Below are 13484 nucleotides of genomic sequence, written 5' to 3' on the forward strand. Positions count from 1 at the left end.
AGACTGAGAGAAGTTGACTAGAAAGTCAAGAAGTAGCTAGAAGTAAGGGTAGAAAGGCAGAGAGAATAGTGATAGCTTATGTAGAGACTTAAAAGCTAGAGAAAGGGAATGTACTTTATATGATTAGTGATAGGGAGTTACTGTATATTCTTATGTAGTATTGGACATAATGAAAATGGTGTTTGAAAGATTAGCCCAATAGTCATACAAAGTAGATCTTTTATTAAGTACTTCACTAGTAATTAAGAATCAATCTGCAAGCATTTATTAAGCACCTACTATGTGCCCTGTGCTAAGTAATGAGGAAACAAAGACAAGGGTGAAGCAATCCTACCCCCAAGGATTACTTTACAACTCTGCCATGTTGGAGTCCCATTTATAAATCCCTCTTCACAGCTGATTTCTTAACAATAGTGCCTCATTGTTGAATCATGGCTAATGATCTACCATAACAGCAGAATTTTTTTTCTCAACTCTATCTGCCTGCTCTTAAATAATTGCCTGAGGAGCTAATTATAATTGCTTTCCTATTGTTTTTTAAACTGCTACTAAGTGTTTGATTCATAATTATTACTGTCCTCTAATATCTATGACTCTCCTAAGATTTGTTCTCAAGCACACATATGTTTTTTATCCTATCTGGCTGAATTTAATTTAGTTCAATTGTTTGGACTTCATGGAGGAAACCATGTGCCAGGAAGAATACTTAACTATAACTTTATAATACAAGAAAGGATGAAAAAAGAAAGTTGAAACGTTAACTAAATAAGCATCTTTCTCAATAAATAACAAAATTAAAACTATAAATTAATTACATCTTTGAACTACAATCCTCTTCATCCTTAGCTTTCTTGCTTTCTAAAACCATCTGGCAAAATATGACTTCTGATCCAAGGTCAAGGTACTTTGGCTCCCAACTACTGTCCAAATCATTCAGTGATATACATTCTAAAGATATCATTTTCTGTAAAGATTACACTCTCCCACACACTCTTGGCTCCAAAGAATATTAGGATAAAGCAAAGAGTATGATACAATTGAATATAATAATAAACTTAGGAAAAGATGACGGTCCATTTTCATGGGAATCTTCTGATCCTGAGGGTAATTTTATTGTCTTAGTTTTCACATGGATTATAATTTAGTAATTTGCCTTGTCTCCCCAGGTAAGAGTTCTATTTCAGTGATGATATAAAATTTACATTATAAATTATCTTACATCCCTTTCTCTCTTTACCTTAACTTGACATCTGTAGAAGGATTCTTAAACCTTCCATTCCGAACCAAGGAAGAAAAGACTACTTAGTAACTTGCCAAGGTTTCCAAAGGCCAACCAACTAACCAAGGAAGGAAGAATGATCAGAAAAATGTAACTGGGAACCTTCTGCCTTTCCGCTGCTATTTCTCAAGTCCTCTCCTTGTAAACAAGCAATAGCTCAGGCTTATTGAAGTAGTTGGTTAGTGGGAGCTGCAATATGAAGTCCTGCTCAAACTCCAGCCTGTGTTTAGTATCCTGTACTGTTCATAATGCCTTTCAGATAATGAATCCTTCTTGCTTCTCTACATTTTAGATATTAAATCAGAAATGGAAATATTAGAAACAGACAATACTCTGCTGATTTGGTATAAACATCCCATCTCAAATTGATCCTGCATTCTGTATGCTAAAGTTCTCCTCATTACCTTCTGGAAGCATGATAGCACCTAATCAAACACTAATAGTATATTTTCTAAGTAATCTCATCAAGAATAATAAAATGACTGATAAATGGCTAAACAAATTGTGGTGTGTGACTATAATAGCACACTGAAGAGAAATTAAAATAAACCATTCTCACCTCTGTAAAGGTGAGGGATTGCAGGTATGCAACATTGCATACTCGGTTTCAGACTCAGTGTGTTGGCTACCTTTATCCAGCTGCTTTGTTTTTATTCTTTGTTATAAGGGCTCACTCTCTTGATGTTCTGAGAGCAATAGGAAACTGAGGAAAGTAAACTGCTCTAACTCTCAAGGAATTATTCTAGAGATTAATAATCTATTTCATACAAAAAACTGAAGGTCTTTTTTGGCCCTGCAGGAATTTAAGACTGCAAAATACATAAAGCAGGAACTATGTCTTACCTAACCTTTGTATCTCTCTCAGCAGCTAACATATTGGTGTATAGAAAATATTCAAAAATGTCTATTGAATAGATGAATGAAGGAATGTTGTGTTCATCCTTTGCTGCCAAAGAAGACCTTGCCATCAGAGAAATGATGACATGACTTGCACTTGACTTTGTTTTGAGTGAAAGAAGACTGTGCAGATCACCAACCTCACTTCTCCTCCAGAACCATCTGAATCCAATGACCAGATATTCATCAGAATGACTGGAGATGACCCAGGATGAGGCAATTGGGGTTAAGTGACTTGCCCAAGATCATAGAGCTAGTGAGTGTCAAGTGTGTGAGGTGAGATTTGAACTCAGGTCCTTCTGACTCTGGCACTGGTGTTATCCACTGCACTACCTAGCTGCCCCAAATGAATGAATGAATGAATGAATGAATGAATGAATGAATGAGTGAGTGAGTGAATGAATGAGGCTGCAAGGATGATCCTTCTGCTTCTATGGTCACCTCAGAATTCTCCTCCTCTATCTTAAGTAAACCTGGACAAGTCTAAGACTACAGTTCTACTACAGTAGAACTATTTATAATTTGATCTCTTGACAAATTTGTTGATGCAATCAATACTTTTACTGAGCACGCTGCTTCAGGGCTTGAAGATGTAGACATCATTTAAGCTGTGCTTTATTTTTAAAGTAACACATCAAAAATGGGAAAATGTGGTAAAATTGCAATTCTGCATTAGAAATAACTCATCTTAAAGAGACAGCATTGCCTGATGGTCTTGGAGTCAGTTAGCTCAGAGTCCTGCCTCCAACACATCCTGGCTGTGACCCTGAGCAGCCCTCTAGGACTGGCAGTCACAGAGAAGATGTTGACCTGCATTGGTGGAGGGAGTCTCCTCACCAAAAGTTCCTTAACCCGATGAAATCACGATGATGATGATAATAAAAGACATTGTACGCTATTTATTCAATATAGCACCCAAGCATGATGGAGATATCAAGGAAAAGTTCTCTTGTGCTAGACTGGAGTTTCTTGGTTTGACTTGCAATTGACCAAGCCCTGATCTGAGAATCACAGCATCTGAGTTCAAATGCTGACTTTGCCACTTACGAGCTAAATGACTTTCTGCAAGTCACTGGACCTCTCCAAGCCTCAGTTTTCTCCTCTGTGAAATGAAAGGGTCTCTCATCTATAAAACTAGATGATCTATAAGGTTTCTTCTAAACTCTATGACTTTATTCTTCTGCTGCAAATCTCAATATTGGGTCTGAAGGGTAACTTGATATTACCTAATATTTTACCTGAGGTTGTGGGTGTGGTGGATGCCAACTTTCCTCTCTATGGCTATTATAGCCTTCTGTTCAGAACATTCTAAATACACACTGGAAATTATCCAAGAAAAGCTTTGCAGAAAGAACTGCCCCTAAGTATAGAAATCCCAAGCCTGACTGGCCATTTTTAGGTTTCTTTCCACCAGCTTCGATGTTAATTTAAGCCAATTAAACCACATAACCATAGGGTTGTTTTCAACTGGATGCTCTTCCTGGTTCTGCATAGCAAAAGAGCAGATCTCATGGGATTCCATTGTCATGCCAAGTTTTCATCAATATTGTTAGCTTTTATAGAGCTACAGAAACTTGAAGATACTTACCTTCTAAATGATCCACATAACAGTATACATCATAAGTTTCATGAGGAGCACGAAAGCCATATGTTCTCACTCCTTCTTTTCCCATCATATCTCCATAACAGCCAACTCGGGGTGCTCTGATGGGATATCTGAAAGAAGATACTCATGGTAAGTCAAGGTAGCATAGTAGAGTGCACAGAGGTAGAGACTTGGAGCCAGAGGACTTGTAGGTCTACTATTTATTACTTGTGGTGTTGGGCAATTCACTAGCCTCTCCAGCTTTTAGTTTCCTTATATGTAAAAATGAGGGATTTGGACCAGGAGAGCTTGAAGTTTTCCTCCAGCTCTAAATCAACTTCTTAATTTCTTCTTAAATGAATAAACAGATTCTTTCAGTCATAGAATTCTGGGATCTGGAAAGACCTCAATGGCCATACTCTAATCCCTTAAAAAAAATTTATAAACTGCCTGAAAAATGACCATAAAGCCCTTGCTTAAAGACTCTTAAAGAGGGGGAAAACTCTTACCTTCTAAAGCAACTATTTCACTTTGAGAAAGCTTGAATAATTAGTAAATCTTTCTTACATCAAACTGAAATTTCCCTCTTTGCATTTTCTACCCTTTACTCTGAGTTTTGCTTTTTTGGGGGCCAAAAAGAATAAGCCTAATCCCTCTTCCATGTGATGGTTGTTTTATTGTGTTTGTTGTTTGTTCTCAAAGAGGACCATGGCATCAGAGAGATGATGACATGACTTGCAGTTGACTTGGATTTGAGTGAGGGAGGGCTGTGCAAAGTCACCAGCCTCACTTTCCCTTCCAGAGCCCTCTGGGTCCAGTGGCCAAACATCCATCATGATGACTGGAGATGGTCCAGGATGCAGTGGGAGAACCAGGTCCTTTTAGATTAAGGTCTTTTCAGGTTCTCACTTGGCATAAGGAAATGTTCATTCAGTGAATAGGCATCTTTAAGAAGTGAGTCAAGGCATGGCCCCTTTAATTAAAGATATATATAGATATAGATATAGATATAGATATAGATATAGATATAGATATATATACGTATATATATATATACATGTATATATACATACACACACACACATATATCAGACTGGGAGGGGAAGATGCTCAGGGTTGCTGGTCAAAAGAGAAACAGTTAAGATAATGCTTCATTTTCACTATTGAAATACTTCAAGTTTACTGTCATGTCCTGCCCTCCCCCCAAGTCTTCCCTAAGCTGAACATCCCCAGTTACTTCAACAGATCATCATATGGCATGAACTTGAAACCTTTCCCTATCTTGACTGCCCTCCAACTTCTTTAGGTCTTTCCTAAACTATGGCATCCAGAACTGAAGAAAAAAAAATTCTAATTGTTTTCTAACAGGCAAAGTTCAGTGGGATGCTCACCCCCTAATTCCTGGAGGTGATGCTTTGCTAAGTGTGTACTAAGTTTCTTGGCTGCTACGTCACACTGTTAACTGATGGAGCTTGCAGCTCACCAAAAATCTCCCTGATCTTTTTCCAGCAAACTGCTGTCCAGCTAAGTCTCCTCAGTCTTGTATTATGAAGTTGATTTTTTTGAAGCCAAGTGTAAGATTTTACACTCATCTTACTCCATTCAGCCTACTATCCTAGCCTACCTTTTTAAAATCTTGTCTGTCTTATATGAGCTGATATAAAGTGACTAGGAGGACAAAATCATGATAAAAATAATCAACTGTGAAAGACTCAGCCACTCTGATCAATATAATAAATCATGACAATTCCGGTGGACTTGATGACAAATGCTAGCCACCTCCAGGGAGAGAATTGACGAACTCTGAGCACAGGTGGAAGCATATTGTTTTTCACTTTATTTTTCTTGCTTTTTGCAATATGGCTAATGTGTAAATGTTTTGCATGACTTGAAATGTATAACAGGCACTGTATTTCTCATCTTCTCAAAGGGGGAGGAGGGGTTCAGAGGGAGAAAATTTCAAACAAAATAAAAAATTTACATTTTTTGAAAAAATAAAATAAAAAATTGTCTCTGTCTTCTACCTGTTAGCTATCCTCAGTTTTATGCTATCAGTATGTTTATAAGCATATCATCTCAGCCTTTATACAACTCAATAATTTAAAACAAAACAAAATAAAACATCAGAGCAAGGCTAAGCACATATCCCTAAGGCAGAGATCTCTTTTAGTGTTGACTCTTGATAACTATTAGCACTGTCCCGAAGTCTATCCTCTAGCCCATATCACCCTCTTTTCCATAAAAAATAACATGAAAGATTGGATTTAATGCTTTGTTAAAACTAAAACAAACTATGTCAACATTATTCTCTGAATCTGTCATTTTAATACCCCTGTAGAAAAAGGAAATGAGTTTCATCTAGAACAATGAGAGAGAGAGAGAGAGAGAGAGAGAGAGAGAGAGAGAGAGAGAGAGAGAGAGAGGGAGAGGGAGAGAGCCAGCAGATGTCTAGATAACTGAAGTCTGGACTCTCTACGTTGGGTTTCTCACCTCACAGTTTGGTCAGACAACCAGCCTGCATCACACTGCTCGAATCCATCTTCGTATGCCGCCTTTAGTTGGTCTGGGTTTGCTATCACGGCACCATTGTCCAAACAAGCTTGCTGAGCCTTCTCAAAATTCAGAGTGTACCTGCTGGTCGCTGCTCGATAATGAAAAACAACGCCTGCAAAGAGAGCAGAACGGCGTCGGGCGGTCAAGGCTGCGCTCAGCTTTCTCACCGTAACATGTCAAATTTCTCACTGAGGCAATAAGCTTGTATCTAATTAGATAGTGGTCATCATGGGACAGACCAGTCACTTTAATTTCTTGTACTTAGATAAACCTAATTAAAAAATAAAGCAAGGTCACAGATGGGCTGAGCCAGCCTCATACATTAGAAATTACCTACTAATGGTATAATTTAACATTCCCAAATGGAGCTGATGCTCCAAGTCCACCATTAAAGATTTCTTCCTTTAGTTTAGGATCTGTTGTCTCCAGGCTTCATCTTTCAAAGTGTAAACATGAGGCAGCTAGGTGGTACAATGGATAAAGTATGGGCTTGGTGTCAGGAGGACCTAAGTTCAAATCTAGCCTTAATACTTCCTGGCTGTGTGACCCTGGGCAAGTCATTTAACCTCTGTCTGTCTCACTCTCTCTGTTTGGCTTTTAAAGCCCTTCACAACCTGCTACTCCCAACCTTTTCAGTCTTCTTACACCCTATCCTCATACACTGTGATCCAATGACATCAGCCACCTTGCTGTTCTGCAAACAACATTTCCAAATTCTAGGTCTCTTCTCTAAGTAGTCCTCAGACCTGGAATGTTCCCTTTGCTCCTTTCTGTCTCCTGGCTTCCTTGACTTCCTTCAAGTCCCAGTTAAAATCCTGCCTTCTACCCAAAGCCTTTCCCAGTCTTTTCATTTTAGTGACTTCCCTTTCCTCTATCCAGTTTAGGCTATATATAACTTGTGTGTACACGGTTACTTAAGTATCATCTCCCTCATTAGATGAGGAACTCCTTGAGACTAGGGATTGTTTTTTGCCTACAGTAAATCTTTACCTACTTTGCAGTTTTGCTAAGAGCTGACTTGGCAAATGGCTATGAAATGCCCATACCAAGCAGTCTCCTGAACAATATGTATTCCTTATCCTCCATGGGAAGACAGAGATACATACTATATGTCTGCCACAAATGATCAGTTAACCTGTACAGAAAAGCAAGTTGTCATCTATAAGACTTTAACTTCACAACATACAGTGTCACAGGATGATTACAACACAGGCCATACCTTATTGCTGTTAACTAAAGCAAACCATTGTTATTGCCCATACAGACTGGCACATCATAAGGATTTAATAAATGCCAGTTGTTGACTTGACTTGACTTGGTTTTCCCCAACTTGTCACTTAGACCCTGTAGAGCCATTTTTCAGTGAGGTGATGGGTGGATAGCTAATTAGATAGTAATTATGATATGATACCTCATCATTTTAATTTCTGTTAAGCACAAGACATAGGAGACAGGATTAGGGATTAGACCTGAAGAAAACTCCCTCAATAATTGCAAATTGACATTTTCCTTGCAATTTATAGTCTCAGAGATTAGCCTGGGGCACTGAGAGGTTAAGTAACTTATCAAGGGTCACACAGCCCATGTCTGTGTGTCTCAAAGACACACACAGAGACACACACACACAGAAATTTGAAACCATAACCTTGTGACCAGCTCTCCATCCATTATGCCACACTAACTCTCAAGTACAACACAACACTTAAAAAGAATAAAAAACAAAAAGCCAAGGTTGTAAAGCAGTCTCCCAAATAAGATGGCTCAACATTGCACATTAACAGATCAATGGTGTGGAAGGGGCACTGGGATTAGGTGTATGTCCCTCCAGTTCAGTTCGAGATCTGTGATCTTCGTCTGACCATCCTAAGAACCACTACCCAGAACCAGTAAAGAATTAAAGTAGGCAACTGGGCATAGAAATGTGGATTTCTTTTATACTTTCTTATCCTTCTTTCCACATGAGTGCTCCCTGAGACTAAGCAATCTGAGGGATTAGGATCTGGAGATAAACTAGAATTTAAAGTAGAGGAGATTCCATCAGCTATCATTTTGCCCTGCCACAGTTGACCAAACTGTGTATGGGGTTTTCTTGGCGAAGATAGTAGAGTGGTTTTTCATTTCTTTCTCCAGTGGATTAAGGCAAACAGATGGCAAGTGACTTGCCCAGGATAACACAGCTAAAAAGTATCTGATGCCAAACTTGAACTCAGGTCTTCCTGGCTCCAAGCTCAGTGTTCTATCCACTGAGCCATCTAGCTGCCCCTGCTGGGAGTACCACTTATTTATTGGATGATGGGTCACTTCATGCTTCTCTGTACTCCAGCTACCAATGTCAAGGAATTCCTAAGGACCAGGAAGTGGTCTGCTTCTGACGTCTGGCATCCAGATGTGGGTTAGACAGAGGCGGCAATTATTTAGTACAGGGCACTTGTACCTTCTGCATCCATTGTTTTGTTTTCACGAGACAGTTGACGTTGAGGCACTCCGTTTTTACTTTCTAATCTTGGAAATTCATCAAAGGAATCAAAACTTCATAGAATGACCCAGGTTTTTTTGTAGTTCTCTCTGAACTCCCCCTAATTCTAACCATTTTCCCCTCCCTTCTCCCTTAGAAAGTAGTTTGGAAGACGATGACCTGGTTATTTGTAGCACTTTTTGGCTCTTTTAATAACATCACCATTTACATCCTACTCTAAACCTGTGGTATGTGACAGTGTGACTCCAATGAGCAGCTGACTTGATGTGATGTATTTCCATTGATAAGCTGCAGTGAACGGCTGCAATAGAAAAGCCTTGCATGGTTGAAAAGGAGATGTTCTGCATGACCACAATTAACTTTCCAGTTAGACCATCTCCAATTTGTGAATGCATTTGTCATTATGAACTTGCCTTCCTGCTGACGTTTGCGATCTCATGACCTTGCCTAAAATGACACATAAATCAATAAACATCTCCATGCAGTCTGCCCCCAAAATGTTCACACCACTGTTACTTTTGGAGAAGTTTTCATTTTTAAGGTTTCAATACATGTTCTACCATCCTTTTAAGACCTCAGAAAGAATTTAGGCAATTCTGTATTCTTCTCTCTCTGACCTAAAAATTAAGCTCTGACGTCTTTCCATTTAGAAATCATGTGCCACTGATGATTAGGTAGACAAAAAGGGGTCTATGTGATGAGTGGAGAATACTTTATGTTTGGGCTCTGCCATGGCTGGAATAATTACGAGACCCCATGGGGCTAAAGAGGTGAAGTACAAGATTTTCATTGTTTCAGAAGGGAAAGAGACAAATCCATTGTTTACTTTTTAAGGATCAAAAACTTCTTTTGAGATTGTTCTTTGTGCAAAACAAAATAAAGCACAAAACAACTAACTTGGGACCCATTTGGGAGTAAACACTAACTGGCAAATAGATTAGAAAAGACCTCGGTTTTCTGTGAGCTTTTGGCAAGCACAAAAACAGAATTATGGAAGGAAGCAATTGAATCTGTAGGCAAAAGAATGTGCAGGAAGATATTTTTCTGCATCTGAAATGCAAAGTATTTCCTTCCTGGCAAAACAAGAAAGAATTTTAATAAATATCCCCTATATATTTCTGAAAGTTAAATATTTCATAGGAAAACTGATAGAAGAAAATTAATCTGCTACAACCTGTCCCAATATTACAATTCTGGGTAAACTTTGTTAAAATCTTCTGTTTCTAAAAGCTATGTCATTCAGCACAGAACCAATAACTAGAATTATTTCTATTTGGTTTATTAATTTAAATATTTAAGTCACATACAAACCATAGCTGGGTAAGGGAGAAATTTTCCTTTGAAAGACAAAAAAGGAATAATTGATGAATTAACCTTTTCAAACATTTTCTTCCTTCTGGTCTGCAGCTATTTTTATATAGTTCAAGTTCAATATTTATTGAGCCTCTGCTATGTGTGAGGCACAGTGCTAGACACTGCAGCATTTAGTAAGGATTATAGGGAAAATCAAATGGGATCTCCATAGAAGCACTACATAAGACATCCGATGTGTTTGCACTTTAAAGTTTGTAAACCAGTTTACAACATTTGTTCCTCACAACACTCCTGGTAGGTCAATTCTATTATCATTTTCATTTTGCAGTAATGTATAAATGTATGTCAAGGACCTATAACTGTTTTGCTGTGGAAGAGTAAACTTCCCATCCCCAGAGATCACAGCCCAGGTAAAATTTAGTCTTCAGGAGTTTTATGAAGTTGCGTTTAGCTGATTCAGTACAGCATCACAAAGCCAGCCGGTGTCAAAGGTGGGCTTCAAACTCAGATCTTTCTGATTGCAAGAATATCACTCTATCCTTAATACCTTAACTGCTTCCCCACATAACATTAGGATCACAGGTCCAGAGCTTCAAGGAATCATGTACAGTTAATCTAGAGTTCATCTGGCTCAATTCCCTCATTTTGTAGATGAGAACTGAAGGGTCTGGCCCACAGTCATCAGGCAGTAAGTGACAGAGGTCTGGTGACTCCTAGTTCAGCATCCTGAACCACACTGCTTCTACCCTCAGTAAATGGAAGTTATCATCATTATATCATTATAAAGTAAGATATTGTTTTATTAATGAGCAATAAGAGACATGAATACACTATTAGTATAATCAGTATTGACATCATTTTGTCTAGGTGAGGTATAGCTTAAATTGCTTAGTTCCAAACCAAAGGTATAAAGTAATTTTGGAAGAGAATTAAGGAGCAGAAAGAAAGAAAAAAAGGAAGAAAGGAAGGAGGGGAGGAAGGAATCAAGAAATGAAAAAAGTTAGGGAGGGAGGGAAGAAGACAGAAAGAAAAAAAGAAGGAAGAAGAAAGGATAAAAGATTACTTGTCCAGTTACCCAGAATAGGTAGCAATTTATAACTAGAGAAGAATGTTAGGTTTACGTCTTTTCTGGTTATCATCGGAGTGACCCTAGAACAAGGTAATTAATTTAAAGTACTCATTTGCAGTGCTGTTAGCATATATATTTCCATCAAAAATGCCTAGACGTTGCAAGATAACCTTACCATCTACTGCCAATGACACAGTGTCTTGTGTATCCTCAATTCCATACATGACATCACAGCGGTAAAGACCTGCATCACTTGCAAGCAGTTTGACCATGGTCAATGAAGCATCTCCCACGTCCTCTGGATGGGTAGGCACTGATACTCTCCCTTTGTAGCCCTGACCAATCTTGATATTCCCATTTTGGGCCACAAGAACAGTAGTCTCTTTCAAATCTTTTCCACTTTTATCCTCTTCGATCTTCGACCATTTGATGCGAAGAAATTCACTTCTGGTGTTGTAACTGGGTGGTAAGGTGGGCATGGTTGAAAAGTGGCAAGGGAGGCTGACTTTCCCAGAAAGGGATCCCTTTACAGGAGGACTTTTCTCCACTTTAACTAAAGGAAAGAGAGAGAACCACATTATGGATGCTAGAAACGACAATCAAATTGAATTCTACACAAATGTAGTTAAAAGCATGAAAGACTTCCCCACTCACATAAGAGAAAAGAAAAATCCAACACATCATTATGGGTAAAGCTACATACTAACAGTTTTAAATATAGTGAATAATGACGAGGGAAGTAATATGCATGCAGAACAATGTAGTTCTCAATGATACATTGGAAGAATACTGACCATTCATGTTATTGGGTATAGAAATAAGATTTATTTTTGAAGGTTTATTAAGGACTTATGCTTGCTGTGAAAATAATTTCTGAGCAATAAAAAGTAAAATAAACCAAATGCAGTAAAAATAAGGCATTCATTCTTGAAGCCACAAATGACCTTACAGCTAAAGGATAGCAGAGAGTTACAGCAAGCCTAAGGTCAAGATGGGAAGGGTCAGATGAAAAGCTTAGGACAAGAGTAGCAGAGAAAGAAAAGATGTCAAGAAATTAAAGGAAATTGAAATATTTGATCATAGCAACTTTGACATGAAAAAAGGCACTGAGAAAAATGAAAATAAAGTGAAATGAACCGTGTCAGTAAGCTAAAACAAGGGGAAACGCAATGTTTGAACATCCTTTTCTGGCTCCAGCTTTTGGCATCACAGCAACTCCAGCTGTATTCAGTTTGCAGTAGGATGCTGCCACTTAGTTATCTCCTTAGGGGAAATTGGCTTCTGATTATCTGACTTTTCTAAGATCAACATGCAGAAAATGGATTTCTGTTCAAGATTTTTAGTCTCCAAAACTTTAATTTGCAATATATCGAATGGGTTCTGTTATATGCAGATTTTCAAATCCCTGTTATTTCATTGTTCTTGTAGTCTGTTTTGACATAGTATCTGAGAATGGTCATTTTTGTCTGTGGAATAAAGCATCCTTACAACTAATCTTGTCTCTGCTGTCCATTGTAGTAATTTGAGGGATGAATTCAGCCAATATGTTAAGAGTAGCTTAGTAAATATTCGTTATCAAAAGTACTTTCTAATATAATTGGTGGCCAGAGGCTAGATCAGATGCTATACTTCAAAGTAAATTTGGTCTCTGGGTAATTTCATCATTTTCTAGTGATAGGAAGGCTTAGAGGTCATCTAATCCAACCTGTTGTTTTACAGATGAGGGAAGTGTGGGTCACAGAATGCATGAAAACGAATGGATCAAGAGCTTACTACATGCTAAAGCAGACACTCTGGTAATCAGAACTTAATCACTTGTCTGAAATCCCATGAGTATAAAGTTTCAGGATTAGTATGTGAACTGAGGTCTTCTGACTCCGAATCAGGGCTTTACCTCTCTCTGTATCACACTCCCAATAAGTTCATTGCTCTATCACTTATCAACTTGATAAAGATACTACCTTCATGATGCTTCATTTTGTATAAAAAAAACTACTGGTTGAATGTAAAACCTGTACAATATAAAGTCCTTTAAGTAAGGGGCTTTCTTTGCATCCCCAGCACCTAGGGTGGCCACTTTAGTATATTAGGTTTCCTAACACATTTGTTGAATTGAATTGAAAATATTGCTTCCTACCCCCAAAATTAAAATTTCTCCCTAAGAAACATATTCATCCCAAAATAAGCAGAATTTAGGGACTCACCAATATAAAATTAATTTGAGGAAAATCACTTATCTAACATAAACTTTAAAATATATGTTGTATACTGTTGCCTTGAGAAATACAGGCTGAAATGCTTAGGATTGTTG

The 13484-nt window shown here is 38.1% G+C and overlaps 1 protein-coding gene across 4 annotated transcripts in view; it reads right to left on the minus strand.

Annotated features, from left to right (window-relative positions):
* The window catches only part of VCAN (versican), a 134177-nt gene that overhangs the window by 101371 nt on the left and 19322 nt on the right, over nt 1-13484 (minus strand). For all 4 annotated transcript variants that reach the window (XM_072606215.1, XM_072606212.1, XM_072606217.1 and 1 more), the window contains exons 3-5: nt 11349-11726; nt 6252-6426; nt 3765-3892 (exon numbers count right to left, since the gene is read on the minus strand). In XM_072606215.1, the coding sequence (XP_072462316.1) occupies nt 3765-3892; nt 6252-6426; nt 11349-11726 (681 nt within the window). The remainder of the gene's footprint in view (nt 1-3764; nt 3893-6251; nt 6427-11348; nt 11727-13484) is intronic.

Source organism: Notamacropus eugenii, chromosome 4, assembly GCF_028372415.1.
Source record: "Notamacropus eugenii isolate mMacEug1 chromosome 4, mMacEug1.pri_v2, whole genome shotgun sequence".
NCBI lineage: Eukaryota > Metazoa > Chordata > Mammalia > Diprotodontia > Macropodidae > Notamacropus > Notamacropus eugenii.